The 18,907-nt window shown below is 32.5% G+C and overlaps 1 protein-coding gene across 2 annotated transcripts in view; it reads right to left on the reverse strand.

The window, feature by feature from the left end:
• Positions 1–3,024: 3,024 nt before the first annotated feature.
• The window catches only part of LOC134712898 (kinesin-like protein KIF28P), a 52,440-nt gene continuing 36,557 nt past the window's right edge, over positions 3,025–18,907 (reverse strand). For both annotated transcript variants that reach the window (XM_063574893.1, XM_063574894.1), the window contains 9 exons: positions 17,905–18,042; positions 15,973–16,108; positions 14,307–14,392; positions 12,048–12,116; positions 9,370–9,489; positions 8,822–8,959; positions 4,480–4,629; positions 4,074–4,130; positions 3,025–3,526 (listed from right to left, as the gene is read on the reverse strand). In XM_063574893.1, coding sequence (XP_063430963.1) covers positions 3,446–3,526; positions 4,074–4,130; positions 4,480–4,629; positions 8,822–8,959; positions 9,370–9,489; positions 12,048–12,116; positions 14,307–14,392; positions 15,973–16,108; positions 17,905–18,042 — 975 coding nt within the window. In that variant the 3' untranslated portion in view covers positions 3,025–3,445. The remainder of the gene's footprint in view (positions 3,527–4,073; positions 4,131–4,479; positions 4,630–8,821; positions 8,960–9,369; positions 9,490–12,047; positions 12,117–14,306; positions 14,393–15,972; positions 16,109–17,904; positions 18,043–18,907) is intronic.

An 18,907-nucleotide genomic window follows, 5' to 3' on the forward strand; every position in this document is an offset into this window, starting at 1 on the left:
CTTAACCTAATCAATAAGTATAGCATGTGGTAGTTTTAAAATAGAAGAATCATTGATTCAAAACAAAAACAGCTGATTTTTCAATGGAATAATTCATGAAGAATAGCAATCATCATTTAAAACCTCACATGTATTATTCTTAATAAGACTAAAATACAGCATTGGTACTACAAATCAAGACAAACTATTAAAACACATTTGTTTCTTAAACAATTTGCTTTCCTAAATAAGTAGCTGAGAATATGAAAAGAATACAAACTTTTGAAAACAAAGTCAATTATAAAAAGAATATAAAATGTGTAGACAATATTTTTGATTGTGATTTTCTATCTTGCACCATTACATTGCATCCTTTAAACTGTTATACTGCTTACACAGCTAAATACAAACCTTTAAACAATATTTACACATATCAGCTAAATAAATGATTTCTTTTCACTGGAACTTCAATATATATAGAAATTGACAGGACTGGTAGTGTAAAAAGAAATTCAAAGGTCAGTTTTCTTGTTTTCAGAAGAACAAAAATAAACTTTTGATTTATAAATTCCACAGAACATTAAGAGATTTGGAGCAGATATGTGCATACACAATTATCTGTTAGGAGCTGATATGTGCATACACAATTATCTGTTAGGAGCTGATATGTGCATACACAATTATCTGTTAGGAGCTGATATGTGCATACACAATTATCTGTTAGGAGCTGATATGTGCATACACAATTATCTGTTAGGAGCTGATATGTGCATACACAATTATCTGTTAGGAGCTGATATGTGCATACACAATTATCTGTTAGGAGCTGATATGTGCATACACAATTATCTGTTAGGAGCTGATATGTGCATACACAATTATCTGTTAAGAGCTGATATGTGCATACACAATTATCTGTGAGGAGCTGATATGTGCATACACAATTATCTGTGAGGAGCTGATATGTGCATACACAATTATCTGTTAGGAGCTGATATGTGCATACACAATTATCTGTTAGGAGCTGATATGTGCATACACAATTATCTGTTAGGAGCTGATATGTGCATACACAATTATCTGTTAGGAGCTGATATGTGCATACACAATTATCTGTTAGGAGCTGATATGTGCATACCCAATTATCTGTTAGGAGCTGATATGTGCATACACAATTATCTGTTAGGAGCTGATATGTGCATACCCAATTATCTGTTAGGAGCTGATATGTGCATACACAATTATCTGTTAGGAGCTGATATGTGCATACACAATTATCTGTTAGGAGCTGATATGTGCATACACAATTATCTGTTAGGAGCTGATATGTGCATACACAATTATCTGTTAGGAGCTGATATGTGCATACACAATTATCTGTTAAGAGCTGATATGTGCATACACAATTATCTGTGAGGAGCTGATATGTGCATACACAATTATCTGTGAGGAGCTGATATGTGCATACACAATTATCTGTTAGGAGCTGATATGTGCATACACAATTATCTGTTAGGAGCTGATATGTGCATACACAATTATCTGTTAGGAGCTGATATGTGCATACACAATTATCTGTTAGGAGCTGATATGTGCATACACAATTATCTGTTAGGAGCTGATATGTGCATACCCAATTATCTGTTAGGAGCTGATATGTGCATACACAATTATCTGTTAGGAGCTGATATGTGCATACCCAATTATCTGTTAGGAGCTGATATGTGCATACACAATTATCTGTTAGGAGCTGATATGTGCATACACAATTATCTGTTAGGAGCTTACACACATACATACTACTTTATGTTGATTGGATTTGAAATATATTATTGAGACTTTTGATTTGTAAAAATAAATCATGTATACGAAGAATGAATAGACATACATTGGTTATACACAACATTTCAAAATGCCCAACACCATTATGACATAAAATAACAAACATGAATGAAAAATACATCTAGTAAGAGAATATAAAAAAGAAGATGTGGTATGATTGCCAATGAGACAACTATCCACAAAGAACCAAAATGACACCAACATTAACAACTATAGGTCACCGTACGGCCTTCAACAATGAGCAAAGCCAATACTGCATAGTCAGCTATAAAAGGCCCAGATAAGACAATGTAAAACAATTCAAACGAGAAAACTAACAACCTTATTTATGTAAAAAAATTAACGAAAACAAACATGTAACACATAAACAAACGACAACCACTGAATTACAGGCTCCTGAAACCTACATGATAAAATCTTGCAATACTAACCTTTAAGGAGGGATAATGGTTAGAACTTAGAAGGTATCAATACTAACCTTTAAGGAGGGATAATAGTTAGAACTTAGAAGGTATCAATACTAACCTTTGAGGAGGGATAATAGTTAGAACTTAGAAGGTATCAATACTAACCTTTGAGGAGGGATAATGGTTAGAACTTAGAAGGTATCAATACTAACCTTTAATGAGGGATAATGGTTAGAACTTAGAAGGTATCAATACTAACCTTTAAGGAGGGATAATGGTTAGAACTTAGAAGGTATCAATACTAACCTTTAAGGAGGGATAATTGTTAGAACTTAGAAGGTATCAATACTAACCTTTAAGGAGGGATAATGGTTAGAACTTAGAAGGTATCAATACTAACCTTTAAGGAGGGATAATGGTTAGAACTTAGAAGGTATCAATACTAACCTTTAAGGAGGGATAATGGTTAGAACTTAGAAGGTATCATATACTGTTCATCAATGATAAAGTCAGTTAGGACCAAGGAAATATACATCTCAGTGGCAGATCCAGAAATTTTCATAAGTGGGGGCCCATTGGCTGCCTAGGAGGGGGCCATATCTCATCACGCTTCAGTGATTCCCTATATAAGCAACCAATTTTTTCTCAAAAGAAGGGCATGGGCCCCTGCCCCCCCCTTAATCCCCCTCTTAACAAGTAGTTGATTCAATAAACTTCAGGATTGTAAAAGAACCATTTCTTAGTTTGACAAAACTAACACTTACCAGGTGAGAAATAAAAATTTAAAAACAAAACAGACAATAAAACATTTATACAAATCAAATTATTTTACAAGATTTAAACAGAAAAACTAAGTAACATTTTCTATTTTATGAATTATAAAGCACAAAGAATTATCACAGCTTTTTAACAATTGAAATAACTATACTATAATTCCTTGTAGAACACATCTTTGTAAAGCTTTAGTTGAAACCAGCTCATTTAATCTTCACAAAGACAAGTTAAACAATGTAAAAAACAACTTATTGGTAATGAAAGTTATTTACTATTTCCTGAAATATATTTTCCTATTTAGAACTAATATTGAAATATTGCAATTAATATTGAATGTAACAGGAGCAATAACATAGCTCCATTTTTCTGTATAGTTAGTTGATTACTGTACAGTGCAGGCAGAGGAATTGTTGTTCTCCTCCTCTTTCTGTATAGCTAGTTGATTACTGTACAGTGCAGGCAGAGGAATTGTTATTTCCTCCTGACGGAACACTTCCTCCTAATAAAGACTCTAAATCAGATATCTGAAAAATAACAAGCAAATTATTTTTTGTTTTCATTTGATTTCCAGATTGTAATAAAACTTTGACTTTATTAAGTATTATCTTTGAATACCTCGTCATAAGACAACCAGTAAATAATTTCAAATTTGATTACTTTATCAGAAAACAACCAGTAATTTTATATCAACTTTGATTACCACGTCAGAAATTAACCAGTAATTTCATATCAACTTTGATTACTTTGTTAGAAAACATCCAGTAATTTCATATCAAATTTGATTACTTTGTTAGAAAACATCCAGTAATTTTATATCAACTTTGATTACTTTGTTAGAAAACAACCAGTAATTTCATATCAACATGATTACTTTTGACAACTTATAATATTATGTTATCGTTGATTCATTTATGTGTTTGTCTAGACAGAATGAAAGGTTAAGCACCATGTTTGAAATATGTATACAGGAAAAAGCTAATATAACACCTAAATATGATAATGGACCATCAGATGATTTCAGCTCTCTTTTCTTTATAAAGGCTCTCCCTAATTGTTTAATAAATTACTTACAGAAATTTGGGTAACTCCTTGGTTTTTCTTGTTAGCCAAGAACTGTTGAACCTCATTCTGTAAAAGAGACACATTACTACAATTACATTGTGAAAATAGACAGATAGAACCAGGTAGACTATATATACCTCAATATCAAGTAAATAGGTTAATTGGGATGCAAATTAGGAGAAATAAAAGTAATATCCAGATGACAGAAATGTTACTGAAGCATTATTATTGCATCCCAAACTTCAAGTGGTCTTATTCTGTAATCAAATAATGTTCTCTATTTTTAGCTGTAGAAACTGTTTCAAAAGATTGGAGTAACAATGTTCATGGAGAATTATATGACAGTGGGACAATATGCCTAACATAGATATCGTTTGATATGACGGCTTTTTAGAACTGTAAGTCGAAAACTTACCATTTTCTTTTCTGAGTCAGCAGCTTTCTTCTTGTACATGTTAACCTCATCTGCCATTTTCTTGGTCTGAGTATCATTGTTTGATACAGAAGATGCTACTACAGCAGGCTTGGCTGGTCCTACATCCTTCTTTGTCTGCTCTTCTTTTTTCTGAATCAAATTAAGATAGCTTAGTGCAGTTTACAATCACATTATAAATTTCAAACGGTCAAAATTATGTTAACGAAAGTAACAATAAAGAAATTTGATTAAAACTCTCCTTTAAACATAATAAATAATACAATCTTAATCATTGATGAAAACAAGGGATTTGCAGCACATCAGCATATGATAAATAAATCTAACAATGTTGGTAAGTGACAAAATGGCAATGTTTAAAAAAAAAAGAGGGCTGTTTATTTTATGAAAATACAGATAAACTAGAGGCTCTAAAGAGCCTGTGTCGCTCACCTTGGTATATGTGAATTAAACAAAGGAAGCAGACAGTTCATGACAAAATTGTGTTTTGGTGATTGTGATGTGTTTGTACATCTTACTTTACTGAACATTCTTGCTGCTTACAATTATCTCTATCTATAATGAACTTGTCCGTGTAGTTTCAGTGGAAAATGTTAGTAAATATTTACAAATTTTATGAAAATTGTTAAAAATTGATTAAAAAGGACAATAACTTCTTAGGGGGTCAATTGACCATTTTGGTCATGTTGACTTATTTTTGAGTCTTAAATTGGTACACATTATTGCTGTTTACAGTTTATCTCTATCTATGATAATATTCAAGATAATAACCCAAAACAGCAAAATTTCCTTAAAATTACCAATTTAGGGGTAGCACCCTAACAACGAGTTGTCCCATTCATCTTAAAGTTTCAGGGCAGATAGATCTTGACCAGATAAACCATTTTACCCTCTGTCAGATTTGTTCTAAATGCTTTGGTTTTTGAGTAATAACCAAAACTGCATTTAACCTCCATGTTCTTTTTTTAGCCTTGGCGGCCATCTTGGTTGGTTGGCCGGGTAAAAAAACACACTTTTTAAACTAGATACATCAATGATGATTGTGGCCAGGTTTGGATTGATTTGGCCAGGTAGTTTCAGAGGAGAAGATTTTTGTAAAAGATCATGGATATTTACGAAAAATGGTTAAAAATTTACTATAAAGGGCAATAACTCCGAAAGGGGTCAACTGACCATTTTGGTCATGTTGACCTATTTGTAAATCTTACTTTGCTGAACATTATTGCTGTTTACAGTTTATCTCCATCTATAATAATATTCAAGATAATAACCAAAAACAGTAAAATTTCCTTAAAATTACCAATTTAGGGGCAGCAACCCAACAATGGGTTGTCTGATTCATCTGTAAAATTCAGGGCAGATAGATCTTGACCTGATAAACAATTTTACCCTCAGATTTCCTCTAAATGCTTTGGTTTTTGAGTTATAAGCCAAAAACTGCATTTTACCCCTATGTTCTATTTTTAGCCATGGCGGCCATCTTGGATGGTTGGCCGGGTAATTAAACACAAACTTTAAACTAGATACATCAATGATGATTGTGGACAAGTTTGGATTAATTTGGCCCGGTATTTTCAGGAGAAGATTTTTGTAAAAGATCATGGATATTTACGAAAAATGGTTAAAAATTGACTATAAAGGGCAATAACTCCAAAAGGGGTCAACTGACCATTTTGGTCATGTTGACTTATTTGTAAATCTTACTTTGCTGAACATTATTGCTGTTTACAGTTTATCTCCATCTATAATAATATTCAAGATAATAACCAAAAACAGTAAAATTTCCTTAAAATTACCAATTTAGGGGCAGCAACCCAACAATGGGTTGTCTGATTCATCTGAAAAATTCAGGGCAGATAGATCTTGACCTGATAAACAATATTACCCCTTGTCAGATTTGCTCTAAATGCTTTGGTTTTTGAGTTGTAAGCCAAAAACTGCATTTTACCCCTATGTTTTTTTTTTAGCCATGGCGGCCATCTTGGATGGTTGGCCGGGTAATTAAACACAAACTTTAAACTAGATACATCAATGATGATTGTGGCCAAGTTTGGATTTATTTGGCCCCGGTATTTTCAGAGGAGAAGATTTTTGTAAAAGATTATGGATATTTACGAAAAATGGTTAAAAATTGACTATAAAGGGCAATTACTCCTAAAGGGGTCAACTGACCATTTTGGTCATGTTGACTTATTTGTAAATCTTACTTTGCAGATGACACCTTACTTCTCAAGCTATCATTCTCTCTACTAAAACTCTAACAATACCCTTACTTTAGCTGGTTTGTTCACCAGTGCAGATGACACCTTACTTCTGAAGCTATCATTCTCTCTACTAAAACTCTAACAATACCCTTACTTTAGCTGGTTTGTTCACCAGTGCAGATGACACCTTACTTCTCAAGCTATCATTCTCTCTACTAAAACTCTAACAATACCCTTACTTTAGCTGGTTTGTTCACCAGTGCAGATGACACCTTACTTCTAAAGCTATCATTCTATCTACTAAAACTCTAACAATACCCTTACTTTAGCTGGTTTGTTCACCAGGGCAGATGACACCTTATTTTTCAAGCTATCATTCTCTCTACTAAAACTCTAACCATACCCTTTCTTCAGCTGGTTTGTTCACCAGGGCAGATGACACCTTACTTCTCAAGCTATCATTCTCTCTACTAAAACTCTAACCATACCCTTACTTTAGCTGGTTTGTTCACCAGTGCAGATGACACCTTACTTCTCAAGCTATCATTCTCTCTACTAAAACTCTAACAATACCCTTACTTTAGCTGGTTTGTTCACCAGTGCAGATGACACCTTACTTCTCAAGCTATCATTCTCTCTACTAAAACTCTAACAATACCCTTACTTAAGCTGGTTTGTTCACCAGGGCAGATGACACCTTATTTTTCAAGCTATCATTTTGTCTACTAAAACTCTAACAATACCCTTACTTAAGCTGGTTTGTTCACCAGTGCAGATGACACCTTATTTTTCAAGCTATCATTTTGTCTACTAAAACTCTAACCATACCCTTACTTTAGCTGAAGTATGTTTACCAGTGCAGATGACACTTTACTTCTCAAGCTATTATTCTCTCTACTAAAACTCTAACCATATCCTTACTTTAGCTGGTTTGTTCACCAGTGCAGATGGCACATTACTTCTCAAGCTATCATTCTCTCTACTAAAACTCTAACCATACCCTTACTTGAGCTTAAGTATGTTTACCAGTGCAGATGACACTTTACTTCTCAAGCTATCATTCTCTCTACTAAAACTCTAACCATATCCTTACTTTAGCTGGTTTGTTCACCAGTGCAGATGGCACATTACTTCTCAAGCTATCATTCTATCTACTAAAACTCTAACCATACCCTTACTTTAGCTGGTTTGTTCACCAGGGCAGATGACACCTTATTTTTCAAGCTATCATTCTCTCTACTAAAACTCTAACCATACCCTTACTTTAGCTGGTTTGTTCACCAGGGCAGATGACACCTTATTTTTCAAGCTATCATTCTCTCTACTAAAACTCTAACCATACCCTTACTTTAGCTGAAGTATGTTTACCAGTGCAGATGCCACCATACTTCTTAAGTCATCTTTCTGACTTCTTTTAAGGGCATACGATACAGTTTTGATCCTGTATTTACAAGTTCATGAAAATTTGCATATAGGCTATTTTTTACCTGATTAAATCAAATATGTAATAAAAAATATACCTTCATGTGCTACTTGAGGTCGAAAATTTGTATATTTGCTCAAAATTCAGATTTGTGGCCGTAGTTTATTTTTCGAAAGAAAGACATAACTTTTTTGTTATAAAAGATAAACACAAATTGTTTTTTGTTAAATAATCGGTAATTTCTGTATTTTATAAATATCCAAAAAAATAATGCAATTTTATATTCAGAAATAACTCATATTTATCAAATGTCAATGAATTGAGGAAAAAACGTCATTTTTTACTGCATGTTTATCAAAATAAAAAAAAATCCTCTATTTACAGTTTTATAAAATTTGGATCACATAATCTCCCTGCAAAATGAAACACAATGCCGTTTTGAAAAATAGGGGTCCATGAACTCGTTTTCAAATTAAATCAATTTGAATGATAAAAATCAGTCGAAAAATGCATCTTTTCCCGATATGTCACAGTTTGACGTCGCGAAAATGACAAATTACGTTAGCAACGTCATTACCTTCCCTGTAACTGTATCGTATGCCCTTAACTCTAACCATTCCTGAAATTAAGCAGATTTGCTAGATTTACTTCTTCTGTCTCCTCATATTATCTATGTCTCCCCCAGCTTTAATCTTACCTCAATTTTTGCTGGTGCTTTGATTGGTGCTTTGATTGGTGGTTTGGTTGGTGCTGAAGATCCCTTACTTCCCCCTTCTCCTTTCTGTCTCCCCCAGACTTCTATCACTATGGCTGAATCTTGGAGGTAGCCAACAAGCTATGGAAATACAAGTATGAATTAATGATTAACTTCGGTTACATATGGGAGTTGTTAAGATGCAGCCTTGTTTACCTTCAAAAGACTGTCATCACAAATACAAGAAGATATATTTCCCCTTATATCTATAAGCTACTTTATCTGTTCTATGAAATACTCTATAATCAATCAATTCAAACATTCCAATTTATTTTCCAAATTTTTAATTATTTTCATAAATCATTTTTTGTTATTTCTCTATTTGTAGACAGTAAATTTTAGATGAAGAATATTTTAATATAACTAGATGTCTTAAGTCTATAAATGTATTGTAAGATTGTTGTCTCATTGACTATATCAAGCTCTTCTTTTAGACGTATTATAAAACCTTGATTCTAGAGAATAATAAATACAAGTTCCTATATACTTACTTGCTGAGTGACTGGTTTAAAATGGAAAAGTTTTTCATGAGTGAAGTTTGGATTCATGCTTTCTACTTCTGGTGTTTTTACATATTCATTGTCTAGGTATACTTTGTACTGGCAATAACTCTATAAGAGAAGGTGAAATAAATTCATAATTGTATTAAACTTTGTATTGGTAATAACTTAGTAAGGGTAGGTGAAATAAATTCACTTTATGGATAAACTTATATTATTAGCATTTTTCTATATTTTCCAAAAAAATGGACAGTTCAAGATACATTCTAATGTTTTATTTTTTCAATTACCCACAATTTTGTTAAACCTTCATTGTATTTTACATGAACATATGACAGAGAGAAACTTCATGACAAAAGGCGTCTTTATATAGTATAAAGGATTAAGGCCTTCTACCTTCTAAAATATTAAGCTTTTAAGAGTTTTGTAAATATCGCTGATCAAAAGACATAGAAGCTAGGGATTATTGAAGCATGACTGTAGCAGGTCCCCTCTCATGGAAGTCAATGCCCCCCTCCCCCTATAAAAAGTTCAGGATCAACCAATGGTTATCAACTATCAAATATATAAAGATGTGGTGTGGTTGTCAATGAGACAGCTCTTCACAAGAGACCAAAAGATAAAGACATTAAAAACTATAGGTCAATGTATAGCCTTCAACAATGAGCAAATCCAATACCATACCAAAGTTTGTTTAAAATCATTAGTTGACAAAAGTTTTGTAGTATATTATGTTTATTTGGTTTTGTGGTAGTTAGTCATTAGTAATAGACATTGTAATAGTTTCTTTCCGTTTTCTTTATAGACTCCTGTAATCATGAATGATGGTTTGGATTTAAGTTGATAAATAAATCATGTATCTACTTGAGAACTCTTTTGAATGATTATTAACTACACTACAAGTTTTTTGATGATTATGATACAATGTTAAAATATGTTTCTTTCATTTTTCATAAATTGGTAAAATTTGATGTAAAATAAGAAGATGTGGTATGTTAGCTGAAGGTAACTATTCACCAGAGTTTATATGAAGTGAATGTAAGCAATTATAGGCAATTATGGAGTGTCATGACACTTGGATAAAAAATATTGAAGGAAAGTGTTTTTATTTTACTGACAAATAGATCACTGTTTACAATCAACATGACATATTTACACAGACAGTAGCAATAACAAGTGGTACACAGGGTTACACAGCTACTCTTCCATCTATAATACTAAAATTACGAGGTCCAATTTGTCAGCCGTCATCACGTAAAAACGGCGAATCAAAGAATTCAACTTTATATATAACTAATATAGTACAAAGGTGTAGATTAAAAATTACACCACTCCAGGTTCTTTTGTTTTCCACGTAATTAATATTGCCAATAATTAAGAAGTTCCGGGTCGAGTCCGATATCGATACCAATGGTATATTCACCTGTTACCTATTACCTTATCAGTACGTTCCGCATCTGACAGGCGCACCAACAAACGATGTATTCAGGATTAATATGCTTATTCAGGATTAATATGCTATATACACGGGTCATAATCACAGGGTTAACACTACTAAATTGTCAAATTGTTACAGGTCTATTGATGTATTTTAATCAGTAAGACTTTATAAGATAACAATAAGAATACTAAAAATCTGGACTAAAAATAAGGCGTATAGGTACAGTTTTCAATTTGTTAGCGGGCATGACGTAATTTAACAGCGGATCAAAGAATTCAACTTTATTTATAACTAATATAGAACAATGCTGTTGATTGAAAAATTCCATTCCAGGACCTTTTGTTTTCCAAATAATTAATATTACCAATAATTGATAAGTTCCAGTTCGACGGGTTCAAACAGAAAGATTTGAAAGCAGAGAAAACTGTGTATCTTATAATTGACATGACTTTATCAGTTGACAATACTAATACTAAAATAAGGCTTGCGCATAGTTATATACTTTAATTCAGTCACGGACCCGCGATATCACGGGTGTGTTCTAGTAGGTACTATTTTTGTACTAAAAATTTGTAGTACTGGAAATCTACTTTTAAAATTCAGTATTATTTTGTTACTCTAAAATTATTGTAATATTTAGGTACCTGTATTTTACAGTACTTGATTTGTACTTGAAATTTGGGTACTACAGATTTTTGGTTACTACCGTTACATTTTCAGCATTTTGAAAGTTTTTCTATTTCAAATCTCTTAAAATTATGATTTTCAAACATGGAATATTGTATTATTTCTGTACCAAAATATTTAGTACAAATCAAGTACTGTAAATTACAAGTACCTAAATATCACAATAGTTTTAAAGTAAAGAAATAGTACTAAATATTAAAAGTAAATTTCAAGTACTGCATTTTATTTGTACAGAAATAGTACCTATGCAAAAGTAGCTGTGTACACAGTCCTTTACCAATATTTTGAATACATATTCTAATAAAAAGACACTTTAGTTTGTGGAACTTTGTAATTATCGAATATAAATGGGGAGCTTAAAAATTAAAATATTGAAATGTGAGAGTCTTCCAATGCAAGGAAATCTAGCCCAGAAAATCAAAATCCATTTGTCACTAGAACCCCTAAAAACATTACCAGGTACTTATACTCCTATTTTGTAGAGCAATCTGTAAAAGTTCAGTGGAATTATGACTTTTTGGTCAATTATCAAATATCTTACTTTGGCAATATTCTGGGGGAGACCTCTGGCATGATTTATTTTCATCTTAAAATGAAGCTCCTGACCAATCTGCAAAATAAAGTATTATTATAGTTATGTGTATCTGTACAAAGTGTCTGAACATCTCAATCAATTCAATACAAACTGTATCAAACATGATTGAAAACTTACTAAATCATGATAATTGGTTACTTACTTATTCACGATAATTGATTACTTACTAATTCATGATAATTGACTTACTAATTCATGATAATTGATTACTTACAAATTCATGATAATTGATTACATTGCACAAGGTCATGTTTTTCTCTGGCTGTTTATGACGTCTTTACACTAAATCCATTGGATGTGTATGGATTGATAGGTTAGTCTTGGATGCATGATTTTTTTATTAGTTGTTAGTGGCTTTAAACTAGCTGTCAGATAACTGCGAGTACTCTCGGATCTGTTTATTGTGTCTTTTTGTGTTGGGATGTATAAGTACACGGCCACGTCCACTTGTATTTTTGTCCATCTGATTTATTAAAGCCTTTTTCAACTGATTTTTATAGTTGGTTCTTATGTTGTACTGTTATACCACTGTCCTAGATTAGGGGAGGGTTGGGGTCCTGCAATCATGTTAAACCCGGCCTCATTATTTATGTATATGCCTGTCCCAAGTCAGGAACCTGTAATTCAGTGGTTGTCGTTTGTTTATGTGTTACCTATTTGTTTTTCGCTTTTATTTTTTGCATAAATAAGGGCGTTAGTTTTCTAGTTTAAATTGTTTTACATTGTCTTATTGTGACCTTTTATAGCTGACTATGCTGTATGGGCTTTGCTCATTGTTGAAGGCTGTACGTTGACCTATAGTTGTTAATGTCTGTGTCATTTTGGTCTTTTGTGGACAGTTGTCTCATTTGCAATCATACTAGCTGTATTTGGCAAAACTTTTAGGAATTTGGGTCCTCAATGCTCTTCAACTTTGTGCTTTATTTTGAATTTTTACTTTTAACAGGCTATTATTTGAACTTAGAATTATTTTTAATTATGGAATTTGCTTGATTTCTTGTTATTGAAATTTTTTATAAATTCCATGTTTATTCTGTACTGAAATGTACTGTGCTGCGCTCAACAATTTCTATTACAAGAAAATATTATATTTTTAATAGAATGTACTGTGCTGCGCACAACACTATCTAACCAAAATACAATGAATGGAAAATGTTATGAACCTCACAAATGATCATAATACCAAATAAACATGGAATTTATTAAAAAATTTAAACACAAGAAATTATGCAAATTCCATATTTGAAAATAATTCCAAGTTCAAATAATAGCATGTTATTTTTGAATTCAACGTCACTGATGAGTCTTCTGTAGAAGAAACATGTGTCTGGTGTACAAAATTTAGTCCTGGTATCTATGATGAGTTTATTGCTAATTCAGGATAATTGATTACTGTAAACCAACTTATTTTTGCGGATACTTTATTTTGCGTTAAACCCTTTCTTGACCACTTCGCGGCTATTTAATTTCGCGATTATCTGATTTACTTGATGAAGTTTATCAAGGAAAGATCGAAAATGAACAAATTCGCACAATTTATATTCGCGTTATTTTTCTACTCGCGAAAGTCGCGAAAATAAATCGCTTGCAACAATAAGTTGGTTTACAGTACTTTCGTATTCGTGATAATTGATAACTTACTTATGCATGATAATTGATTACTTACTAATTTATGATTATTGATATCTTGCTAATTCATAATATTCAATACTTACTTATTCATGATAATTGATTACTTACTAATTCATGATAATTAATAATTTATTAATTCATGATAACTGATAACTTACTAATTCATGATAATTGATAACTTACTAATTCATGATAATTGATCACTTACTAATTCATGATAAATTAAAAACTTACTATTTCATGATTATTGGTAACTGACTTATTTCTGATAATTGATAACTTACTTTTTCATGGTTATTGATACTGCACTGATAAGCATAATGTGCTTAAAGTAATAAAGAATTGAATTGATAACACTTTTTTTTTATGATAATTGTATTTCATGATAATTGGTTACTTACTAATTCATGATAATTGATTACTTACTAATTCATTATAATTGATTAGTTACTAATTCATGAATAATGATTACTTACTATTTCATAATTGATTACTTATTATTTCATAATAATTGGTTACTTACTAATTCATGATAATTGGTTACTTACTAATTTATGATAATTGGTTACTTACTAATTCATCAGGACTATCTACAAAATCATCCTCTGGTAATGGTCCTCCTTTAGCAGAACAAGGTTCTATAGCACATTCTATATGTCCTGTAAAATTCATCAATTATCTTATTAGATATCTCTTCTCAAATTCTTTTTTAAACTTTAACCACAGAGCCAATGTAATGTTGTCGCAGAAAAAAACTCAGTCCATACATAAGTTAAATGCAGATGATAAGCAGGATTTTTTTTACAAATTTTACTTCTGGATAATATCTTATGATCATAAACAAGCTTTTTGTCTGAGTTTGGTAGAAATTCAGGATATTTTAAATAAGTTATCATAATTTTAAAACTTTAACCACAGTCAATGAAATGTTAACTGGCAGAAAAATTATGTCCATTTTTAAGTAAAATACAGATAAATAGGATTTTGTTTTTACAACATTTACTTTAAGATACTACCCTTACAAGTCCTTCCCAGATGGAAACATCAGCAAGTTGAGCATATTTACCTAGTTCTACACCCTTATAGTTTGTGGTGCCTTCCCAGATGGAAACATCAGTGATTTGAGCATATTTACCTAGTTCTACACCCTTATAGTTTGTGGTGCCTTCCCAGATGGAAACATCAGTGACTTGAGCATATTTACCTAATTCTACACCCTTATAGTTTGTGATGCCTTCCCAGATGGAAACATCAGTGACTTGAGCATATTTACCTAGTTCTACACCCTTATAGTTTGTGATGCCTTCCCAGATGGAAACATCAGCGACTGGAGCATATTTACCTAGTTCTACATCCTTATAGTTTGTGATGCCTTCCCAGATGGAAATATCAGTGACTTGAGCATATTTACCTAGTTCTACACTCTTATAGTTTGTGGTGCCTTCCCAGATGGAAACATCAGTGACTTGAGCATATTTACCTAGTTCTACACCCTTATAGTTTGTGATGCCTTCCCAGATGGAAACATCAGCGACTTGAGCATATTTACCTAGTTTTACACCCTTATAGTTTGTGGTGCCTTCCCAGATGGAAACATCAGTGACTTGAGCATATTTACCTAGTTCTACACCCTTATAGTTTGTGATGCCTTCCCAGATGGAAACATCAGTGACTTGAGCATATTTACCTAGTTCTACACCCTTATAGTTTGTGATGCCTTCCCAGATGGAAATATCAGCGACTTGAGCATATTTACCTAGTTCTACACCCTTATAGTTTGTGGTGCCTTCCCAGATGGAAACTTCAGCGACTTGAGCATATTTACCTAGTTCTACACCCTTATAGTTTGTGGTGCCTTCCCAGATGGAAATATCAGTGACTTGAGCATATTTACCTAGTTCTACACCCTTATAGTTTGTGGTGCCTTCCCAGATGGAAACATCAGTGACTTGAGCATATTTACCTAGTTCTACACCCTTATAGTTTGTGATGCCTTCCCAGATGGAAACATCAGTGACTTGAGCATATTTACCTAGTTCTACACCCTTATAGTTTGTGATGCCTTCCCAGATGGAAACATCAGTGACTTGAGCATATTTACCTAGTTCTACACCCTTATAGTTTGTGATGCCTTCCCAGATGGAAACATCAGTGACTTGAGCATATTTACCTAGTTCTACACCCTTATAGTTTGTGATGCCTTACCAGACCGAAGCATCAGAAACTTGAGCATATTTACCTAGTTCTACACCCTTATAGTTTGTGATGGTAAGAGTCTCCTCAGAGTCTAGCTTATGAGCTACTGACATGAGATGTAGGTGGACTGTACCCAGCAACAATTCTGTGTCAGCTGGTTCCCAGAATGGATCCTTCTCCTGTCATAATTAATTGGGAGACAAGAATTAAGTTCATGCACAACAATGTTGAAAACAAGTTTATTTTCTAAAGAAATGCCTCCAATCCCATTCCCATGCATGCCAATCTGAAACAGTCCTTAGGCAATGGGGACTACTTCAATTTTTTTTTTAAAAATGACATAAAAATAAACAAAAAATGAAGGCTTTATTCCTCTTTTTAAGGTTGAACCACACTTTCAAAAGTTTATAGATTGCATCAGTTGTTGTTAAACAACATATATTCCTGGATACTTTATTTCACGTTCAGTGTTCTCCCCAGAAATTTTGGATAGCATCACATTTTGCGTAAAAAAAAATAACTGTATTTTTTTTAATGTCGTTTGTCGCGTCGCGTTGATGCTCTATTTCCTTTATATGTTTTAGTTTATATTGTTCAATTCATAACTGAGAATACAATTAAACTATAACCACAAAAACAGTTGTTTCAGTTTATGTTTTCTTTATTCATTTATAGTTACAGAATTTTTTTTTCCTCTTGTGCCAAATAAAAATAAATATGTGGTTTCAGTTACCCAACAATAAGTCAAATGAATGAATGGTTCATTATAGATCAACCTGTATATATACAAAACTAAATATATGGTACACAAAATTAACTATTTTTTATATTATATCAAGTAAAGATAAAGTTACAACAAAAAAAATCAATTTAAAATTTTTTTTTTATCATGTTTATGAAATTCATTGTTTCATGGCACTCAATGAATTAGTCCCAATTGTTTCTTATCTTTACATCAAAATGATATGTATTTTTAACAAAGTTATCTAACAAATAGTCTGTTAATGCATAGTTTTCTCTCTTGGTATATTTTTTCTGTCTACTGTCCATCTGTTGTCATTATCGTGAAAATGCGTTTTTTTGTCATATCTGTTCCGGTTCCGATCCGTAGTTTACACAAAAAATGTGCAATGGCGGCCGTAGAAAAATTTACGAAAATGAGTCCGAGAATAAACATTGTTTGACAAGAGATTGTGAATGAATAAGACGCTTTTAATGCATTAAATGGATTAAACATAAAATTAAGCCAATTATGATAACTTTTTAAAGAAGTATTAAACTTATTTTAGCTCTAAACCAAAATTCTTGCTCTCGTTTTACCGGAAGAGAAAGAAAGTAATTTTTGGAGAGTTGCACAAATAAACGACCTTTTTTTAAAAGCAAAAAAATTGTTTCAATCTTTGAAATTTCGTTATACAAAACGTAGATTTCGAATTGTTTTGTGATTGCATTGGCGATTGCAGACACGTGGTTTAGTCATGCCACAAGTGTCAGCTTGGGATATTCGCATCCAAACAGTTATCACCCTGAGGGCAATTAACACCTAGCTATTTAATCTCTTAATTGCCTTTAGTGTCCGACTTAAATGGATTACAATTAAAGGTGATATAATTTTTATGATCATAATCGATAATAGATGAAAGTTCAAAATTGAGGACAAGTAAAATAGCATCTTCAAAATAATTATAGCGTCGCGGGAATTATTATAGCATCACGGTGAAAAAATATAGCGTCGCGGTACCGCGACGCTATAACAGCCTGGGGAGAACACTGACGTTTAGCCCTTTCTAGCCCAGTTTGCAGCGAATTTATATCAGGATTCTAATACTTGATGTAGTTAAGTTAGGAAAAGTTTTACATATTCATGACCATTTATTTTCACAATTTGCTAAAGTCATGCAACTTAGTTGGTTTGTTACTCAACTGAAGTAATTTTAATCCTAATCCTAATCTGACATTGTTACTAATAAATTACCTGTGGTAAGTCCCAGTCATCATCTCCCTCAATATAGTTCTGGTACATTTCCTGCATCAAGAACTTTCTGTTGATGAACTTACTTCTATCCCACATCCATTCATTTCCTGTCTGTGGGTTCAACATTTTCACCATGACCTAGTGAACATAAATCTATGATATATCCAAAATTAATTTCTCAATACCCTGTATCACATGACTAAACCTGCATCACATAACTACACCTGTTTCACATGACTAAACCTGTTTCAAATCTGAAATGACTAAACCTGTATTACATCTCAAATGACAAAACCTGTACCACATTTGAAATTATTAAACCTGTATCACATGACTAAACCTGTATCACATCTCAAATGCCTAAACCTGTATCACATCTCAAATGACAAAACCTGTACCACATCTGAAATTATTAAACCTGCATCACATGACTAAACCTGTATCACATCTCAAATGAATAAACCTGTATCACATCTGAAATGACTAAACCTGTATCACATGACTACACCTGTATCACATCTAAAATGACTAAACCTGTATCACATGACTAAACCTATATCACATCTGAAATGACTAAACCTGTATCACATGACTACACCTGTATCACATCTAAAATGACTAAACCTGTATCACATGACTAAACCTATATCACATCTGAAATGACTAAACCTGTATCGCATGACTACACCTGTATCACATCTGAAATGACTAAACCTGTATCACATGACTACATCTGTATTACATCTAAAATGACTAAACCTGTATCGCATGACTACACCTGTATCACATCTAAAATTACTAAACCTGTATCACATGACTACACCGGTATCACATCTAAACTTACTACACCTGTATCACATGACTAAACCTGTATCACATAACTAAACCTGTCTCAAATGACTACACTTGTATCACATGACTGAACCTGTATCACATGACTACATCTGTATCTCATGACAACCTATATCACATGACTTAATCTGTATCACATGACTAAACCTGT

This window comes from Mytilus trossulus, chromosome 3 (genome assembly GCF_036588685.1).
Source record: "Mytilus trossulus isolate FHL-02 chromosome 3, PNRI_Mtr1.1.1.hap1, whole genome shotgun sequence".
Lineage (NCBI taxonomy): Eukaryota > Metazoa > Mollusca > Bivalvia > Mytilida > Mytilidae > Mytilus > Mytilus trossulus.